This window comes from Daphnia pulicaria, chromosome 4 (assembly GCF_021234035.1).
Source record: "Daphnia pulicaria isolate SC F1-1A chromosome 4, SC_F0-13Bv2, whole genome shotgun sequence".
Taxonomy (NCBI): Eukaryota; Metazoa; Arthropoda; class Branchiopoda; order Diplostraca; family Daphniidae; genus Daphnia; species Daphnia pulicaria.
The window spans coordinates 1949818-1966146 of NC_060916.1; the positions used below are offsets into that span (position 1 = coordinate 1949818).

The window sequence follows — 16329 nt, forward strand, 5'->3', positions numbered from 1 at the left end:
TATCCAGTGGCCCTTTTTTTCCTAATGTGTCCAGCATCTTAGTTATTATACAGAAATGATTCGCCGACGGATGCGCAGGGGAGATTAGTGTTTAAAAGTAAAAGGGACGAAGAAAAACCTGGACAACATAACGATGTCAACTACACACACGGAGAGAGAGAGAGAGGCCGTTAAACGATGGACGACAGTAACAATAATAATAATAATAATTTCCCCCAGCTAAAGCCATTATAGAAAAGGGAGAGATTTCGAGCGAGCGATACATATAGTATAGTCCAGCTCAGCAGAAGTCTAATGTCTATTTTGGAAAAAAGAAATATGTATAATGTAGGCAATAACACCTGGTGAAATATAATAAGGTCTGGCCATTTCCCCAACTGCTGAAAAATCGCATCCGCACAAAAGATTGATGGATTCAAATTGGTCAATCTGAAAAAAGTCTGACAAAAACTTTTGATATAGACCTGGTTGTCCACCAGCAAAGAGGCTAAACAGAAAATAGATATATAGACATAGTGTGTTATACAGGCTATTATACAGGGACTAATACTTTTCGGGGGGCTTACAAGGTGTCATACATAGAAAGGAAGGAACCCAAAAGCCTAACTCTCGTCTACACACTTGTACACATGCAGAAGAAGAAGACTCTAAATATATTGTTCATGATCGCGGGGTTCTGATGGATAAATGATGAGCCCAGCTCTATAAGGGCAATTGGGATGTTGGCCCAGCGCGTGTGTGGTACACCGGAACATGAAAATGGCCAGTCGAAAAAAAAGTCCATTCAAAGTTAGAAACGCCGGATGGTCAGCAGCAGCAGCTCCCGCCGAGATAGGAGAACCCACACCAGGTGAACCTATTACTCCTGAACAAGTGCTAGGGGGGGCTGCTGTATAAGAAGAAAAAAAGGCTTGCTGGCCCAAAATGTCCTGTAGGTATAGGACTGGCGCTGTGCAAGCACGAGCAATGTGTAGCGCCCTGTCACAATGTAGAGCTCTATTGGAGAGCCCCGGCTATCGTTTTCTTAGCACCCAGAAAAACATCGAGAGAGAGAGAGAGAGAGAAATGTCATAAAAATAACCCAATAGCCTCTCTCGGTAAAGAAGAAGAAATACTTGGTGGGAGGTCAATGGTCCAGTTTGGAACTTTTTCTTCTGACGGAATATCATCAAGAAACTAAGAGAGTTCCACAGCCAGCTCTGTCGTAAATAGCTGCATCATCGACTTTGGCTGGCCAGCCAACTTGGAAGAAAGGAGAAACTATCCATCAGAGCTGAGAAAAGCTAAGCAATATATTCATAAAAGTGTTTAGATTTGGCCAGCCAGGAGTGTAGTTGCCTGCAAGGGCCTATATCTAGACAGACGGGAAGGTGTTGTCAACGTGGACCACACACCAACCCGAAAAAGCTGATCATTTCGGTTCACCACAATCATAGTCAGCGACTAGCAGCAGTAAAGATGATGACGATATTTAAAAAAAGAGAGAATTTATTTTATTAAGCCTACAGCGCTGTGTATCTAGATAGTCAGCTGCTACATCTAGGACTCGACTGTCAAAAAATTTCCCCTGGAAAACTTCTACCAAAATAGAGCAGTTTGATTCTATTCTATCGAGTCTAAACAATAATTTCTGAAAGCAGCCCAGTTATAGATGTAGTACCCCCTCGTCTATATACTCAGTCGACTTTCATCGTTTCTTTCGCTACATAATTGACGTATGGCAGCAGCAGCAGGGCATTTGGGGGAGAAAAAATGTTTCTGACCAGTCTGAGATAGAGAGGCGTGCTCAGTTGTTATACAGATTGTCACAAAAGGCGAAACTATATACATATAAGGTGACTATATATGCTGGAGCTCTATTATACAAACCCCCCTCTGTGGCCTACCACCGAGTCTAAACGAGCACACATCTACACAGCGGACTTTTGTGTCTGTCTAAACTTTGGGCTCTTTTTGCTCTCAATACCCCCCATATATCTCTTCCAGACAAAAAAAGGCTTTTGTGCATCATTTGAAAAAAAAAGTATTTGAAACCCAAACCAAGAAAAAAGGGACTCTGTGTATAGGCCACCCTGGAACTGAATTGTGTGGGGGTGGTAGAGAACTCTCTGCTGGTCAGTTGTGGGCACCCATGACTGACATAGTGGCAAAACCCCCCTACAAAACAATTTGGTGTGTGTGTGTTTCCATATAGCAATATAACAACAAGAGCACCAAAGCATTATAAAAATAGAAAAGAACATTTTACTTTTGAAGTCAGGTTTTTTTTATTTTTTTGGGCACGGATGTTTCAACTAGATGTCCAGGGAGGGCTATAGCAGCAGCCTGGGCTATTATTGTAAATATATTGGCTATACTTATCAACCAGCAGGCGCTAGCTGCTGTGTTATATACAGCTTTAATTTATAGTTTGTGAATCTCTTGGTGGGGGTATATTATGCAAGCTCAATATTGGCGGGCTGTGTTGATAGGACCCCCCCACCGCCCAGGCTCATTTCCTTATATTATACTGGGCGCCATATAACTTTGACCTAATACATATATACTGCCGCCTGGATCAGCTTAAGACCATGATTTAAAATGATGTGCGTAGTAGAGAGAGAAGAACACCAATGAGAAATCAGGCTTTACACATATATGCTCCTGGACACACCCGTTTCATTGGATAATGGGGGCCTCTGCTGCTGCTGCTGGTGTACAGATTTATATTAGCTGTGTAGCTATAAGACCAAAGGCTATAGAGTATAGCGTGTACCACGTACAGGCGAACGAGTCATCGGGGCGCTAATTTGCCAGACTGATGTCTATAGGACCTAAAGCCTCCCTTTCCCGGCTGCTGCTGCTGGCCCGGTGTCTCAAATCCCTGGTAACATGGTGAGGTGAGTTCGTCTAAAGCCCTGGCTGCTGGGCAGAGAAAAAAAAGTCGATATATATCCGGCTGTGAGTATATATTCGACACGTTGACGTGATATATATATTGGTTCTTATTTGAGGCTGTTGTGTGTGTGTGCTGGGCTGGTCCCCCTGTCTATAGGGTGACTGGACTGGACTGTTATATAGACGTGAGAGAGCTTGGGAGGCCTCAAATTGAGCAATAAAAGTCTCAACGGGGATCTACTATGCTCCGGCAAAAGAATAGAGCCGTTTTCACTCTTCTCTCTTCCCAGTTCACTGTGTTCTCACTCTATATGTGAAAAACCGGACTGGCCAGGCTAAATAATAATGCAGCTAGAAAATAAAAGGTTGATGTTGAAGATGTTATACTTTTATGTGTGTATTTAAACTTGTATAGCACACGCGCTCCGGACATGTGTAGAACCCCACCTGGACATCCGGGCTATTCTTATTTCCATTACATCAAATGATTTTGTCACTCGGATTCCAAACATTTCCAACTCGTCGAAAAATTGTGCATAGAGATTTTTTCGTTTCTTTGTTTAATTTGGTCGAGTCGAGTGGGCGGATTATATTGTGACAGAGACCATCCATCAATGTCACTCGGCTCTCTCACTCAACACACACAAGTACATTGAAAGTCTATCATAGGCTAAAAAAGGGCCTCTACCACCAGAAAGAAGAAAAGGTCAATATACCTATCTTCTTTCATTTCTCCTAAAGGCATATGTATCAAACTTGAATAGGAAAACAACAAGCAGAAGCGTTTGATTGGATTAGTGTGTGACTAGAAGAAAAAGGGTTGGCTGCTGTTGGCTGCGGATGGCAGATCAGGAAACATTGTGGGGCGCGAGTTAATCCGCCGGCCCGATGATGACCTTTCTATGTACATCTTTTCTCTGGACAGTATAGTGGCCCAGCCATTGGGATATATAGGGATGTCTCCTCCTTTATACTTGAATTCCTCTGACTGTGGTAGATAGATCTACACACTCGTGTCAATCTTTTCTTTTTCCGGGGCCATTTGATTAATCACATTTCGACTTGGTGGGTGTTTTTCCACTCACCTGAACCGACCAACGTCAAAAAGTTGGGATGCTGCTGCTGGCTGCTGTTGGTGGCATTCCGAGAGAGCTCGCAATTGACCACTCTCTTCATCGATGGATGAAAATGATGGATGACCTTTCACAATCTCTATTAGACTCATAGACTTTTTCTTCTTTCTTTTCTTTCTTTCTTTTTAAAAAACTACTAAAAAGGCGACAGGTTTTTTTCTTTCTTGGAATTTCTTCCATTTTTATTTTGTGTGTGTGTGTGAAAAAATGAAATACGTCGGCGAGTATCCGGTTCCGGCACTCAAAAGAATTCCAGACACCAATTTTTTTGAGTGGAAATTATCACATCAATTTGACTTTTTCGAATAATGGCAATGGCGTCTCATTTGAATAAGTTACAAATTGAAATATTGCAACGTCTAATAATGCGGGAATCGTTAACGTCGTCGATCAAGCAGACGAAATTCGGGTTAGTTAAATGAGTCGAGTTGAGTGACACGGGGTTGTAAAATAACGGCCGACCTTCGATGTTGGTGCACCACATTCTTGGGTATGTTCAGTGGTTTTCTTTTAGATTTTGTCCCCACTATTATATTGTCTAGTTTAAGTTAAAAATCTAGTCTGTGCTTTGGTATACCTTTGGGTGGGAGTGAGTTCTTTTGAAAAGTCAACCTTGAACCTGTCTTCTCATTACTCGTAACATGTTGCCCAATAAATACCTTCCAACATTCCTTGCGAACAATACCTTTCCTTCAGGCCAGCCTGATCTCTCAATTTTTCTGGTTACTGTGCCTTGAGCGAACCCATGATTCAACATCATGGACCGATCAAGAACTGCTGTGTGCTCATTTCATTTTATTTTTCTTTGTGAAACTTTGCAGGGCAATATACATACATACAGGAGACAAGGCGTTAAACAGGCAAAACTGTTTTTATGTGCTGGCCAGGACGCAACGGCCCGGGGGTTCCGGCCACCCACCCACGTCATGAATAATGAACTCGTCGTTTTGGGGGGATCTTCTAGATACATTTGCGACTGTGCTCAGCTGCCTACTCCCCTCATTTTAAACGGTATGTCCTACACACACTATAATATCCTATCTATGTGCCATTAAATGCTCTATTGGCTGCTGCTGCTGCCCAGTGTGTTTGCAAACATTATAGACGTAGGGTTCACCAACCTCCCTGGGCAGATAACAAAAATGAGGGAAGCCACTGCAGTGCGGGAACAGCTTAGACACAGTGTCGTAAATTAAACGCGTCAATGACAATGCGCTTTGGACTTGACATGATAGACACATTGCCCGAGCCATTACGGCAGATTGGCCATTGGAGATATCAAAAACAACTGCAACCAGCGTTCGCTCGTGTTTCCCTCACAATCAGTTTCTTCCTCTCTCCCCTCTTCCAGGCTCATTAAAAGCTCTTTTGGCTCTATATATTTACTGCGGGAGAAAAGAACGAAGAAGAACGTTATTATTCAAAAGGGTCGCCTCCCCCCCTTGTGTGCCAACCCAGCGCAGCCAATCAAAGCCCGATCTTTATCTCTCCATAGCCTTGCGCAGTGTACCAGACCCACGCCCCATGGTGGAACCCCCCCACCGCCGCCCAACTGGAACGGCGGCGGGACCAATCAGTTGTGTCAGACGATTTCATTTTGTATTCATAGAGTCACTGATGGCAATCTGAAATGCCTTTTTCTTATTGTCGGACGACGAGATGATATACTCGTAAGTTTATCTTTTGTCTCCTATTCCCGGCTAGAGAAAAAGTTCTTTCTGCTGGGCTTGTGGGAGGGGGAGGCTGATGAGTTGCTCTAAAAACAAGAGAGACTGGGCAACTGGCAGATTGCCATCTAATAAGAAGAAACCAAATAGCTTCAGGGGGTAGTAGACTTATAATTTTTTGTTTCTTTTTTTCGGTGAGAGATTGTCATCAAGTATATTTATTTGGAGATAGATAAGGGATACATATACATACATATAGAGCAACTACTATTTCTTTCCTGCATGTTTCTCTGGAGACAAATAGTCGCTCGCATGTCCGGACTGGAACACAGAAAACTCTTAAAGGCGACGGAGAAGAAGCCAAGAAGAGGGGCTGATTGGCGCCGTGCGCCGTTGCAGCTGTCTGTGTGTATTTTGCGCCCCTTAGTAGTTGTTCTTCTTTCTTTAATTGCGACAGAACCCAAAGACTTTTTTTACTTTTTTTTCTTCCTTGTAACATGTGCGTCTGCTACTCCAGTTCCTCTCGTACGTAATGGATCTTCAAGTGTTCCGGTTTCTTATTTCCGAGTTATTAGCCACTAAAATCAATTTCCCGAATCATTTGAAAAAAAATTTACAATTGAACAAATTGATTCATTTCACGAATTTTTTTAAAATGGTCGGCTATTTGTTGATGCCGACAAAAGGTTCAAAGGTGACGCATTATTGTCCTTGTTTTTTTTTATATTGACGTACTTGAATTGTAGATGTAAGAGGGCGGTGGCGGCAGCTGGGGTCGTGTCGGCATTCATTTTCTGGCCGCCGCTGCTGCTGCTGCTGAAGAGGGTGTTATGTACTTTTTTTGGCCTTTTTAAAAAGAAGACTTGAAAGTCATATCTGTTATTCGGTCGGTTCGTTTGTCTTCAAGTGTGTGGACACTCGATGGACTCTTCGACTTTCAACTTAGTCGGCCTGCAATCTGTTTTCATCATTTGTTGTCCCGCATCTTACGACGATGCGCAAACTCTTCTGAGGGTTATCTTAAGTTGCTCTACTTGTGCTCCGTACTTACTAGACTCCTTACAGTTGTACTTTGCCTGTATAGATAACAAGGTCTTAATTCAAACTTGGAACTTGTTTCAACTTTTATTTTTTGATCAAGTTCTTTGGCTCTTTTCCCACGGCAGTAAAGAGGAAGAGCTTTTAAAAATTCATATCGAGACGGGAATGGCTATCGAATCGGACACACTGGACGCGCTTTGACGTTCGGGAACCAGGGGCCTAGTCTATTCTTTTATTGGGCCGGCTCTTCTCTGTGTGTGTGTGTGTGTGTTGTTGGGGTAAAAACAACGGCACGGTTTGAAGAGATGCGCACAATATTGTGCCCAGCGCCCATACGGAGAATAAACCGCACTACACCAGAGATGGGACGGTCCTATTGGAGTCGTAAAAGATCGAAAGAAGAAAACGTTTTTTTCTTTTTGAATCTTTTCTAGCGTAGCGAAAGAGGCCGAGCGTGCAGCTCTTGTTTGACATCTTCTTCTCACGTTAGCCATGGTGGGTGTGTACTTTTTGAGTCCTACCCCTCTCCGCTGGCCCAGTCTTGTATAGGGAATCTTTTCTTGTTTAGTGGTTGAGATGTTGTCCTAGCCTCGTCAAACCGTTCCGTCATAGAGTTGGAGACGTTGTTTTGGGTTACAACTGTGTCTTATTCTTCCATCCATCCATCCCCGTATGTATCGAGTGGATGGAAAAAAGGGCCGACGAAAGCCGCCGCCGCCCGGCCGCAGAAACCGACAACAACTTCTTTCTATGCTTTTTTCTTTTTACTTTTTTGTGTTGTATGTTGTTGTGTGTGTGTAGGGTACAGCACTCCGCCCATATCTTCTCCTTTTTTTATGCTAGAGAGAGAAGAAAAAGCAATTTTTGTGATATGCTTTGAGTTGTGAGAGAGAGAGGCTGTCCAGGCAATCGAGAGATGGAAATTCTGGGGGAAGCGTGTGAACCCGGCAGCGAAATTCTCTCAACGTCTCAATCGTATCGATATTTATTGAGAGGTTGGATTATGTTTGGGTTGCCTACTAGTATATATGTAATAAAAGAAAAAGGGATGCCAAATGACTTCATTTCACTTGGAAATGTCTTCATCTTTATTTTCCCAGCGCAGTCAGAGAAAGAAGGTGGTTAGCTAAATTTTGAACAGAGTCCATTTTATGGACAGGATATAGTTTCAAGTCACGCCAAACTGAGAGAAATAATTTACATTGGATTTAAATCGTAGTATTTTTATACTGAAGTTATACGAAATTAAATCGGCCAATATTTCTAGTATTAAAAATTTCTACTTGAAAGAAAAATAATTAACTTTACTTAAAAAAAGTAAAGTTAGTGGGATTTAAATCGTAATATTTTATGCTAAAATTTTGCAAAATTGAATCCACAAATATTTCCAGTATTGAAAATTCCCACTTAAATTCGATTAAATTCAAAATTAAAGTTGAAATGATTTCCAAAATAGTACAATTTTTGTCGATTTGCGTGACTCACTTCTTGAATTGAAATGTTGTGTGAACCCCCTGCTGCTGCTGCTGGGCAAAAAAAAAAGAAAAAATTTGTCACGGGCGCGAGCCGCTTTGGTGTGTGTCTCTTCTCCTTGTCTACACACTGCGACAACATCCAATTCGTCTCTCTTACCCATTTGATCTTTCGTTTTTAAAAAGAAGCTGAAAGAAAAGAGAACAAGAAAAAGTTGTGTGACCTGTCAATCTTTCACGGCTACCGACACTTGTTTTTCGGCGGCATCTTCTTGTAGTACGTCTTATATATTTACCCTGGGAAACAAGACAAGGACAACACACGGGACAACACACACACAAAAAAAGAGAGGTTGCAGTTACAATATTGATCGGTGGGAAACCGTGTGCAGGGGGGGGGGGGGGGGACGGTCCCTAGCTGTATACCCCCTTTGCCACGCTTTGATTGTTTATTATGGTTTGTCTGCCTCTGTCGACACAATTCCACACTGTGTTTGACTGCTCGGACTATTCGGCAACTCTCTTTATACAACGTCACGCCGGATCAAAAGTTGGGAAACAATTTTTTTTCCCATCGATTTTTTTGTTTTTTGGGGTTTATTTTTTTAAAAAGAAAATTATTTTATATTTTTTGTTTCGAACTGTTATTATTTTGCTGCCCATCATTTTGATATAGTGGGGGATAAATGGATAGAAAAACGGATGTCATGTCCAGTCGGGCGTACTTCCCCCTACCAACAATTCTGATATTTGTCTACAGTAAAACAAATAAATAAATAAATTTTTTATTTGACTTCAGGGTTTTTTTTCTTGGTGAAAATGACGCGCTCACCAAATACTGTTATTATTAGGCAATCAATCGATCATTCCACTTTTTTATTATTTATTTTGGCGACTAGGAAAATCAGTCGGCCGCCACCCAAAAAAATATTTTTTGGGCGCGCCCATGTTAAAAGGGGGGACACACAAAAAAAAAGTCGAGTCGAGACTTAAGGCGGCGACTTGTTCGCCAAAAAGTCGTCGAGTTAAAAAGAATTAAAAACAATAAAACAAAAAGTTGAAAGAAGAAGAAGAAGATTCTTGATATTATAAAGGCGCGGAGGCTGTGCGCTTGTTCGACTTGACTGAGACTTGAGACTTCTATTCAGACATTCTATCTCCTCGGAGAGGGGCGGCAAAACGGATTAAAAAATTGATAGATAGATATATATTAAAGGTGGCGCTTGTCGGGCTCGCCAAAAAATTTACTTTTTTAGTCGAGAAAAAATATTTCTTTTTTAGATGGCTAGCCTTTTCTTAAAGGCTCATCCTCTTGTCGGTGCGGATTATCAAAGATTTTTTTGAATTTATTCTTTTTTTTTTTAAATAAATGGAGAAAGGAATCATCTTTTTTCTTGTTGTTGATGGGCGAAAGAGTTAAAAGTCTGTCCGTATTTTTAAATTTTTTGTTTTGAAATTATTTGACTTTTCGCCGCTAGTCAAATGATGGACAGGTCAAACAAATGTCCCGAGGATATCTTGTCAAAAGGAGCAACTCACGTTATTATAAGCAAATTATAATTCCTCTTCGACATGTTTCCAAATATTGTCCCTTGAAAAATATTTCTGGAATTTGTACCTTTTTATTGGGACCTGTACGGATCGCTAAAAAACAAATTCCGCTACAATTTTTTGGGGTTTTTTCGCCGACCCGGAATTTTGTTTTCTCCAGTGGGACGTGCTAAAACGGTCACCTTCTTTTGAGTTGTTATTACTGTTGGAGAAAAAGAATATGATTCGGGTGGGGTGAATATTGTGATGGAATGTATCGAGTACCTCACAAAATCCATTAGCGTCAATTCGCCGGGCTCGTACTACTTTCTCATATTCCAGCAGGTGAAACATTTTTCGGCGTTTTGAAATGAAAAAAAAAAATGAATTTATTTTTTTAAAATAAAAACGAATTTTTGAATCTTAATTGAATTTTTGTGTCGTGGAATTTTCGTTTCGGACTTGTCCGAGAGATTATTGAATGCCCCTCATAAAAAAAATCTTTTGTAATGCAATAAAATATGCTAATTTCCCCTATAAGAAATCGAGAAAAAAGGACATTTCATCATTTTCTGTCCTAGCTGCGCGATGATATGCCCAAAGTGGATGAACGCGGACGCGCCCCGTGCGTCCACGGCGTGTCGTAAACCTCCTGCAGCCATCTTATAGTCGTTTCTATTATTATTATGATTTTCGTAGCTCAACCAGAATGTGTGTGTGTCTTGTGCGTTGTAAATAAATAAAAAAATGGACAAGAGATATGATGACGGTCATGATGAACCAGCGGCCGCAAAAACATATTTTTCTATCTACCTATCTAGCTGCCCTTTCTCTTCTTTTGTGACCGTGTGACGTCATCCGTGTCTCCTGACTGGCGGACACAATTCGAATACCCGGAATATGTCATTTTCTCTTATTAAAATTCACTTCACCTGGTTCCCGATATCATTTTTTCTGGAAAAAAAATCTTCTAACGACGTGGGCGTATCCCCCCCAGAAGAAAGAGTTAAATGATTCCAATTACAATCTATTGGGAATGTATTTGCAAATCGAGAACCAAATGTGGTATACATTATTTTTCTACCGAATTTTGCGCTCAATTTTTAGTTTTTTTATTTGTGGAAATGGGGAAATAAGGTCCAGTGAACCGCCGCTGGACACATAATAACCCCCCCGGTCCTGATGATTTATTGGGGCCATCAGCGTCTTTCATCTAATGCTCTTATATGATGACATGCACACATATGGATAGGATGGGGGAGATTTCTTCTCTCTTTTGGCTGTCGAATGATGTCAAACTTTTTTCCAACCAAATAAAATGAAGGGGGCTAGAAATGTCACACGAAATCGAAACTGCATGGGAGGTCGGACTCTGGGCCCAAAGAAAGAAAAATAAAATTTAAAGAAATTAAATAATCCACCGTCTTTTCTCTTTAAATTCAAGAACCGAAAACAAAAACGAAATTCACAAACAACGAAAAAATGATGAATTTCTTTTTCGGGTTAAAATTGCCCAACCCTCTTTCCCCCCTTTTGACTGCTGACTCCGCCCTCGTTGCCACTCTATCCGCGTATGGCTTTATTCATAATGAGAATAGCTGGCCACTCCCACACGATCATTGCGTCTATTGAAAAATTTAATCCCTTCAGATATTTTTGGGGTCCCAAACAGAAAATTCCATTTCTTATTTTACCGCCAACATTTCTTTTAAAAAAAGAAAAGAAAATGCGAAGGATTTTTCGGTGATGACTTCAACTTTGTGTGTGTGTCATTCGGCGGCCCATAAGAGGAAAGGAACAGGTGATGACACTTTGGTGACAAAGCCGCTACGACTACACACACACACACACAACACACTCACATCGCTGTCGAATGCTAATCATTTTTCTCTTCTTTTTTCTTACCTCAGCCCCCATCTTGTGTAACCTTTACCTTCACCACCCCACCTTTCCCCTCACCACCTCTTAAAATGATGATGTTATAATATCAAATGTCTCTCTCTGAACTCTCTTGTATTATAGCTATTATCCCGCATTTTGTGGGACACACATCGTTGACGTGTCAAATCGCTGGTTGTAAAAAACCAGAATCTTCGTTCGACCACCGACATCGACAAAATTTTATTTCATTTTCAGGTGTTTTTTTCTTTCTTTTTTTCTTGTTTGTTTGTTGTTGCTCAATCGATCGGCTTCTTTTTCTCGATCCACAAAATTATTGTTGTTTTGGGGCCTTCGGTTTTCTTTCACTTCAATTTGGGTTTTTTGATTCGCACCCGCGAAAAAAGGAAACACACGAAAATTGAATCGAAAGTAGACCCCGGGGATTTCAATTGGGCCCCAGTTGAATCCATTAAATAAAAAAAAAAATTGTGCGCAGGAGACAACACACGGACGGTACCGCGCCGTCTAATAAAATTTCTGTTCAAATCACATAGAAGATGAGGGAGTGTGTTTATAGGAATTCTCCGAGGGCTCGTTTCCATATTTCGACAGACAACACGCCAGTAGAAAACTATCAAGAGATAGAAAGAACCGCGTAGAGGACCAATTGGTCGAAGCTACTAATGGATTGTTGGCGCTGACATTGGCGGCAGCCGCGCCCGTCTCCTCCATCATCCGCAGCCGCCAAAACATCATCTCTCTACCCCTTTTTTTTATTATTATTTTGGCTGGTGTTGTTGTAGTATAGTCCGTCCCTGTGTGTTGTAAAAAGATGGAAATGGGTGTCCCAACATTTCCTTTTGTGGACGGCCGACTCTGAAACATTTTTTCGAAACATTTTTCCTCAAGTCGTAAGAGATGCACTGCGTCGTGTCCCAAGTTGTAACAAGAGCCCAAACAGTTCACTAATAGACACTTCCGCTTTTGCTTTTTTATTTGTTGCCTACTGTGACGTCAGGAGAGCGGCCGGACGTTCTGGCGGCGGGTGAAACATTTTGAAAAAAGAAGTGAAGACCCACTTAGTGAAAGAGTGCTGGCCGACGATTTATTTCCTAGAGCTGTAGCTGCTGCTGCCGACTAGACTTGTGTCTAACATTTTTCTTTTTCTGGGTGGAAATCCGGTTGCAGCTATGCGAAAACAAACTTAACCAAATAACATGCATCATTTGGCCTTTTTTTTTTCAATTTTATTTTTTGACTTAGTTGGTTGTTGTTTTTATAGCTTTGTTGTTGTTTCATCGTAAAAATGGCATCCGAAAAAATAACAACAAAAATGTTGGTCGCAGCTGCTGGGCGTTCATCACTGTCTCGATTCAACAAAACCCCCCGCGCCATTTCTTTTCTTTTTTTTTTCAATATTATTCCCAAGTTAAGATGTAGATTGGCTTCTATTAGCTATGCATCGAACTTGCAGATTGAAGTTGTTATCCAACTCATCATCTGTGTTGCTTACCCCCCCTCTCATTTCCTTGCTCGGCTTTTTATTTGATTTTACGAGGTAGAGCGAACGAGATATGACTCTCCCCAACTTTATAGATAGATCGTGATAGAACCCTCGGGAGATGTATCTGTCTTCATTTTTTTAGCATATTGCGTCGACTGCGTAGACTCTGCAGAGCCAAGAAGGGAGAGATGATGTACAGAGATAAAAGTTGTGCATATCATCCGATCAATCATTCCCCCCACCCGAAAGAGAGAAGCCGGGAAGGGCCAATTTCAACATTTCAGCGCTTCTTATTTAAGAAAATGATTTGTAGGTCTACTGATTGAATTTGAATCATTCCCGTAGACCGGAAACTTAATCTCTTTTTTCTTCTAAACTTGGTTGTTTTTTAAGTGCCTATTTTCTTTTTCTATTGCAGGAGAAAATGTTAAAAAAGGGCGGAAACATCTGTGACTGTGGACGTCGGGACCGGTCGCACCACACACACCAACCACTCAACTCGACTTTGAAATTGAAATTGATTGTTTGTTCAATTAGCTGGTCCATTACCAGCTGTGTGAACTGTTGCCTTCCATCACACTCCATCGACTTACCTCGCTCGCTCGCTCGTCGTCCGACTCTGCTGGCCGTTTTCATTTCCAGGAAAGAGAGAAACAACTTATTATACAACTCGGATATGTCTCTTGGGGGTAAGTTCCAAAAATAGACGACCTTTTATTTCTTTCCACTCTTGCGACTGTCTGTAATAACTCGAAAAAAAAGAACAGGAGCTATTTATATAATAGGGTTGAATGATGCGATGGACTCTTATTTTAAAAGGGTGTTTCGTGGAATAGAGATGGGTCGAGTTATTAAGGGTCAAATGATCGAGAAAAAAAGGGAAAATGCGTGTCCATTTGTTGTTATTGAAACGCCTCGGAAACAAAACGAGAAAAGAAGCTCGACCATCAAGTATCACAAGAAATATTATTATTACTATTATTATAGAGAGGGAAAACGCGTTTGGTTGGAGTCGCCAGAAATCGTCGCGTCATAAAACCATCAAACAAAAAAAAAAGCGCCAAGAATGACTTAAAAAAGGTGGAAATCATTTCTATTTTTCTCCCGGTGTGTATGGGGAGAAGCCAAAACAGAAATGTATATCTATCCCTTGGAGGGTTCAAACTTTTCCTTTTGTTATAATATAATAATAATAATAAAAAAATGGTAGTCGAAGGGACAGTGTCGCCCCATAGTCTTTTGCTGCAGGTACACACAGTCCTTCCATCCATGCGGCGATCGACGCGGACAAGAAGAGGAAAAAATTTCCCTTTTTATTTTTTCTTATCGTTTTATATTCCCAATACTAAAGAGCTAGTCAGCGCTCTTGATCATCATCTGATGTGTCGTCGCCGCCTCTGCCTCTTGGCGGCGACAACAACTTATATCTCCCCTTCCATTTTTACCTTTTTGGGTTGACTATAAAAATCTTTCTTGATTTTTCGACTCTTTTTTTTTTTTGCGCCCATATAGACCCACAGTCGCTTGCTTTGACCTTTGAACTCGTTTTTATTTTTCCTTTTAAATCCGTCTCGCGCCAGAAAGACTTGTAAAGCTCTCTGGTCAGTGATACATCACGTTGAAATTTTTCTAAGGAAAAACTGTTTTCTTTTAAAAATTCCACTCAACTATAAAAATTAGATATTTTTTCTTTGAGAGAGTAGTAAACTGGAGAAGGACACGCTCTTGTGTTTCTAATGAAGAGATGAAAACTCGGTCATGACTCATGACGCTTGTTGTTAATCACGACATCTTTTTTCTTTTCGGTCGCCGTAATAAAATTTAAACAAAATAAAAAACGGTGCTCGAAATGATGATAGCAACGCAACGAGATGTTGTTATTCGTGTGTTGTGTTCCCGGTCTCTCTCTTTATTATTATATTAAGAGCGCTCACGAATGTGTAATAAGTTGGAAACAAGTCCATTTCGACGAGCTTGCGGTTCCTTGAAAAACTGGTGCCGTTTTTTACGACACGCAATTTCAGACTTTTTCTCCTTTTTTTTTCTTTTTTCTTTACGAGTCCCGATGATGAAATCCATTTGGACGGACCCGTTGAATTCGATCATGTGGACCGTCATAACTTTTTATCCTCGGGCTGGTTTTTTTTTTCCTTATAGAATGGTGGACGCAATATCTGCGCAATAGATAAGAGCACGCGTGTGCAGTCTGTCGGGGCGTGGTCGGTTTTTATTGCATTCAAAAAATGAATTCGATATATGTGTTTCTTTTCTCTCTCGATTTATGTAATGTGAGCAGCTGTGTTTATGATGGGGCTTTTGCATTCGTTTAAAAGATGTTCTACTAAGAGAGTTTTCCCTTTTTCTCTGGGCTTTTTGGCTTGTTTTCAAATTTGATTTGGTGGGACGTACTTTCGGTCTGATTTGCGCTCCTAATTCATTTCATGTGGCCCGTGTTGAAGGAGCCAACGAGGCCTGATCAATGAATAGCAGAGGGTTGTGGGTCAATTTGTGCCACATGTTTTTGGTATGGACGACCACTTATGGAGGGGCAGAGAGGTTAACAAGGCAATGGGTGTGTTTGTGTTGACTTTGATAATTAGCCGGCGATGACACTCTTTTGCCTGGTGGCTTTGTACATTTTGGTATTTTTCTAAATTCATCTGTCGAGCGCCATCTAGGAGCGGCTTTAGTAAACACTTGACTGTTTTTCTTCGCCATCTGTGATCGAGTAAATCAATGTAACATTTGAATTTAAAATTATCAAAATTTGAATTTGAGGTTTAAAATCAATTTAAAATCAATAAAAGAAAGAAGAATTTGAATTTATGGTATTAAATGTGGTTCACGGTTTGGTCACTAATAATATTTATAAATTGCTAATGCCTTCTGATGGAACAAGGCAGTAAAATGCACGTATTTATTATTTCAACTGCCCATTCTTTGGCTCCCTAGTATCATTTCTCGATTGAGTCGTGTTGATTTTTGTTGCATGTTTTTGTCGGTTGACCGAACACTTAAAAAAAGCGGTGGGAGTTCGCAATATATGTGTTTGTTGGTTTGCTGACTTGACAAAACATGATTTGCCAAGTGGTGTCAAACAATAACAAGACAAAATTATCTCTTCGATTTTTCTTCTCTTCGATCTATACCTTGTCTTTAGGAGTAATGAAATAAATAGCAGTTAACTTTTCGTAGTAAAAACAAATTAGACAACAGATCATCGG

The 16329-nt window shown here is 40.7% G+C and overlaps 3 protein-coding genes across 3 annotated transcripts in view; 2 read left to right on the forward strand and 1 right to left on the reverse strand.

Annotated features, from left to right (window-relative positions):
• The window catches only part of LOC124336181, a 455543-nt gene that overhangs the window by 377303 nt on the left and 61911 nt on the right, over positions 1 to 16329 (forward strand). The gene's annotated exons all lie outside the window — the stretch shown is intronic.
• LOC124336700 overlaps positions 1 to 16329 on the reverse strand; it is a 580524-nt gene that overhangs the window by 279877 nt on the left and 284318 nt on the right. The gene's annotated exons all lie outside the window — the stretch shown is intronic.
• Positions 4414 to 16329, forward strand: part of LOC124336283 — a 37649-nt gene continuing 25733 nt past the window's right edge. Inside the window, exons 1-3 of the mRNA XM_046790033.1 lie at positions 4414 to 4500; positions 4832 to 5021; positions 13524 to 13794. Of these exons, the coding sequence (XP_046645989.1) occupies positions 13530 to 13794 (265 nt within the window). The 5' untranslated portion in view covers positions 4414 to 4500; positions 4832 to 5021; positions 13524 to 13529. The remainder of the gene's footprint in view (positions 4501 to 4831; positions 5022 to 13523; positions 13795 to 16329) is intronic.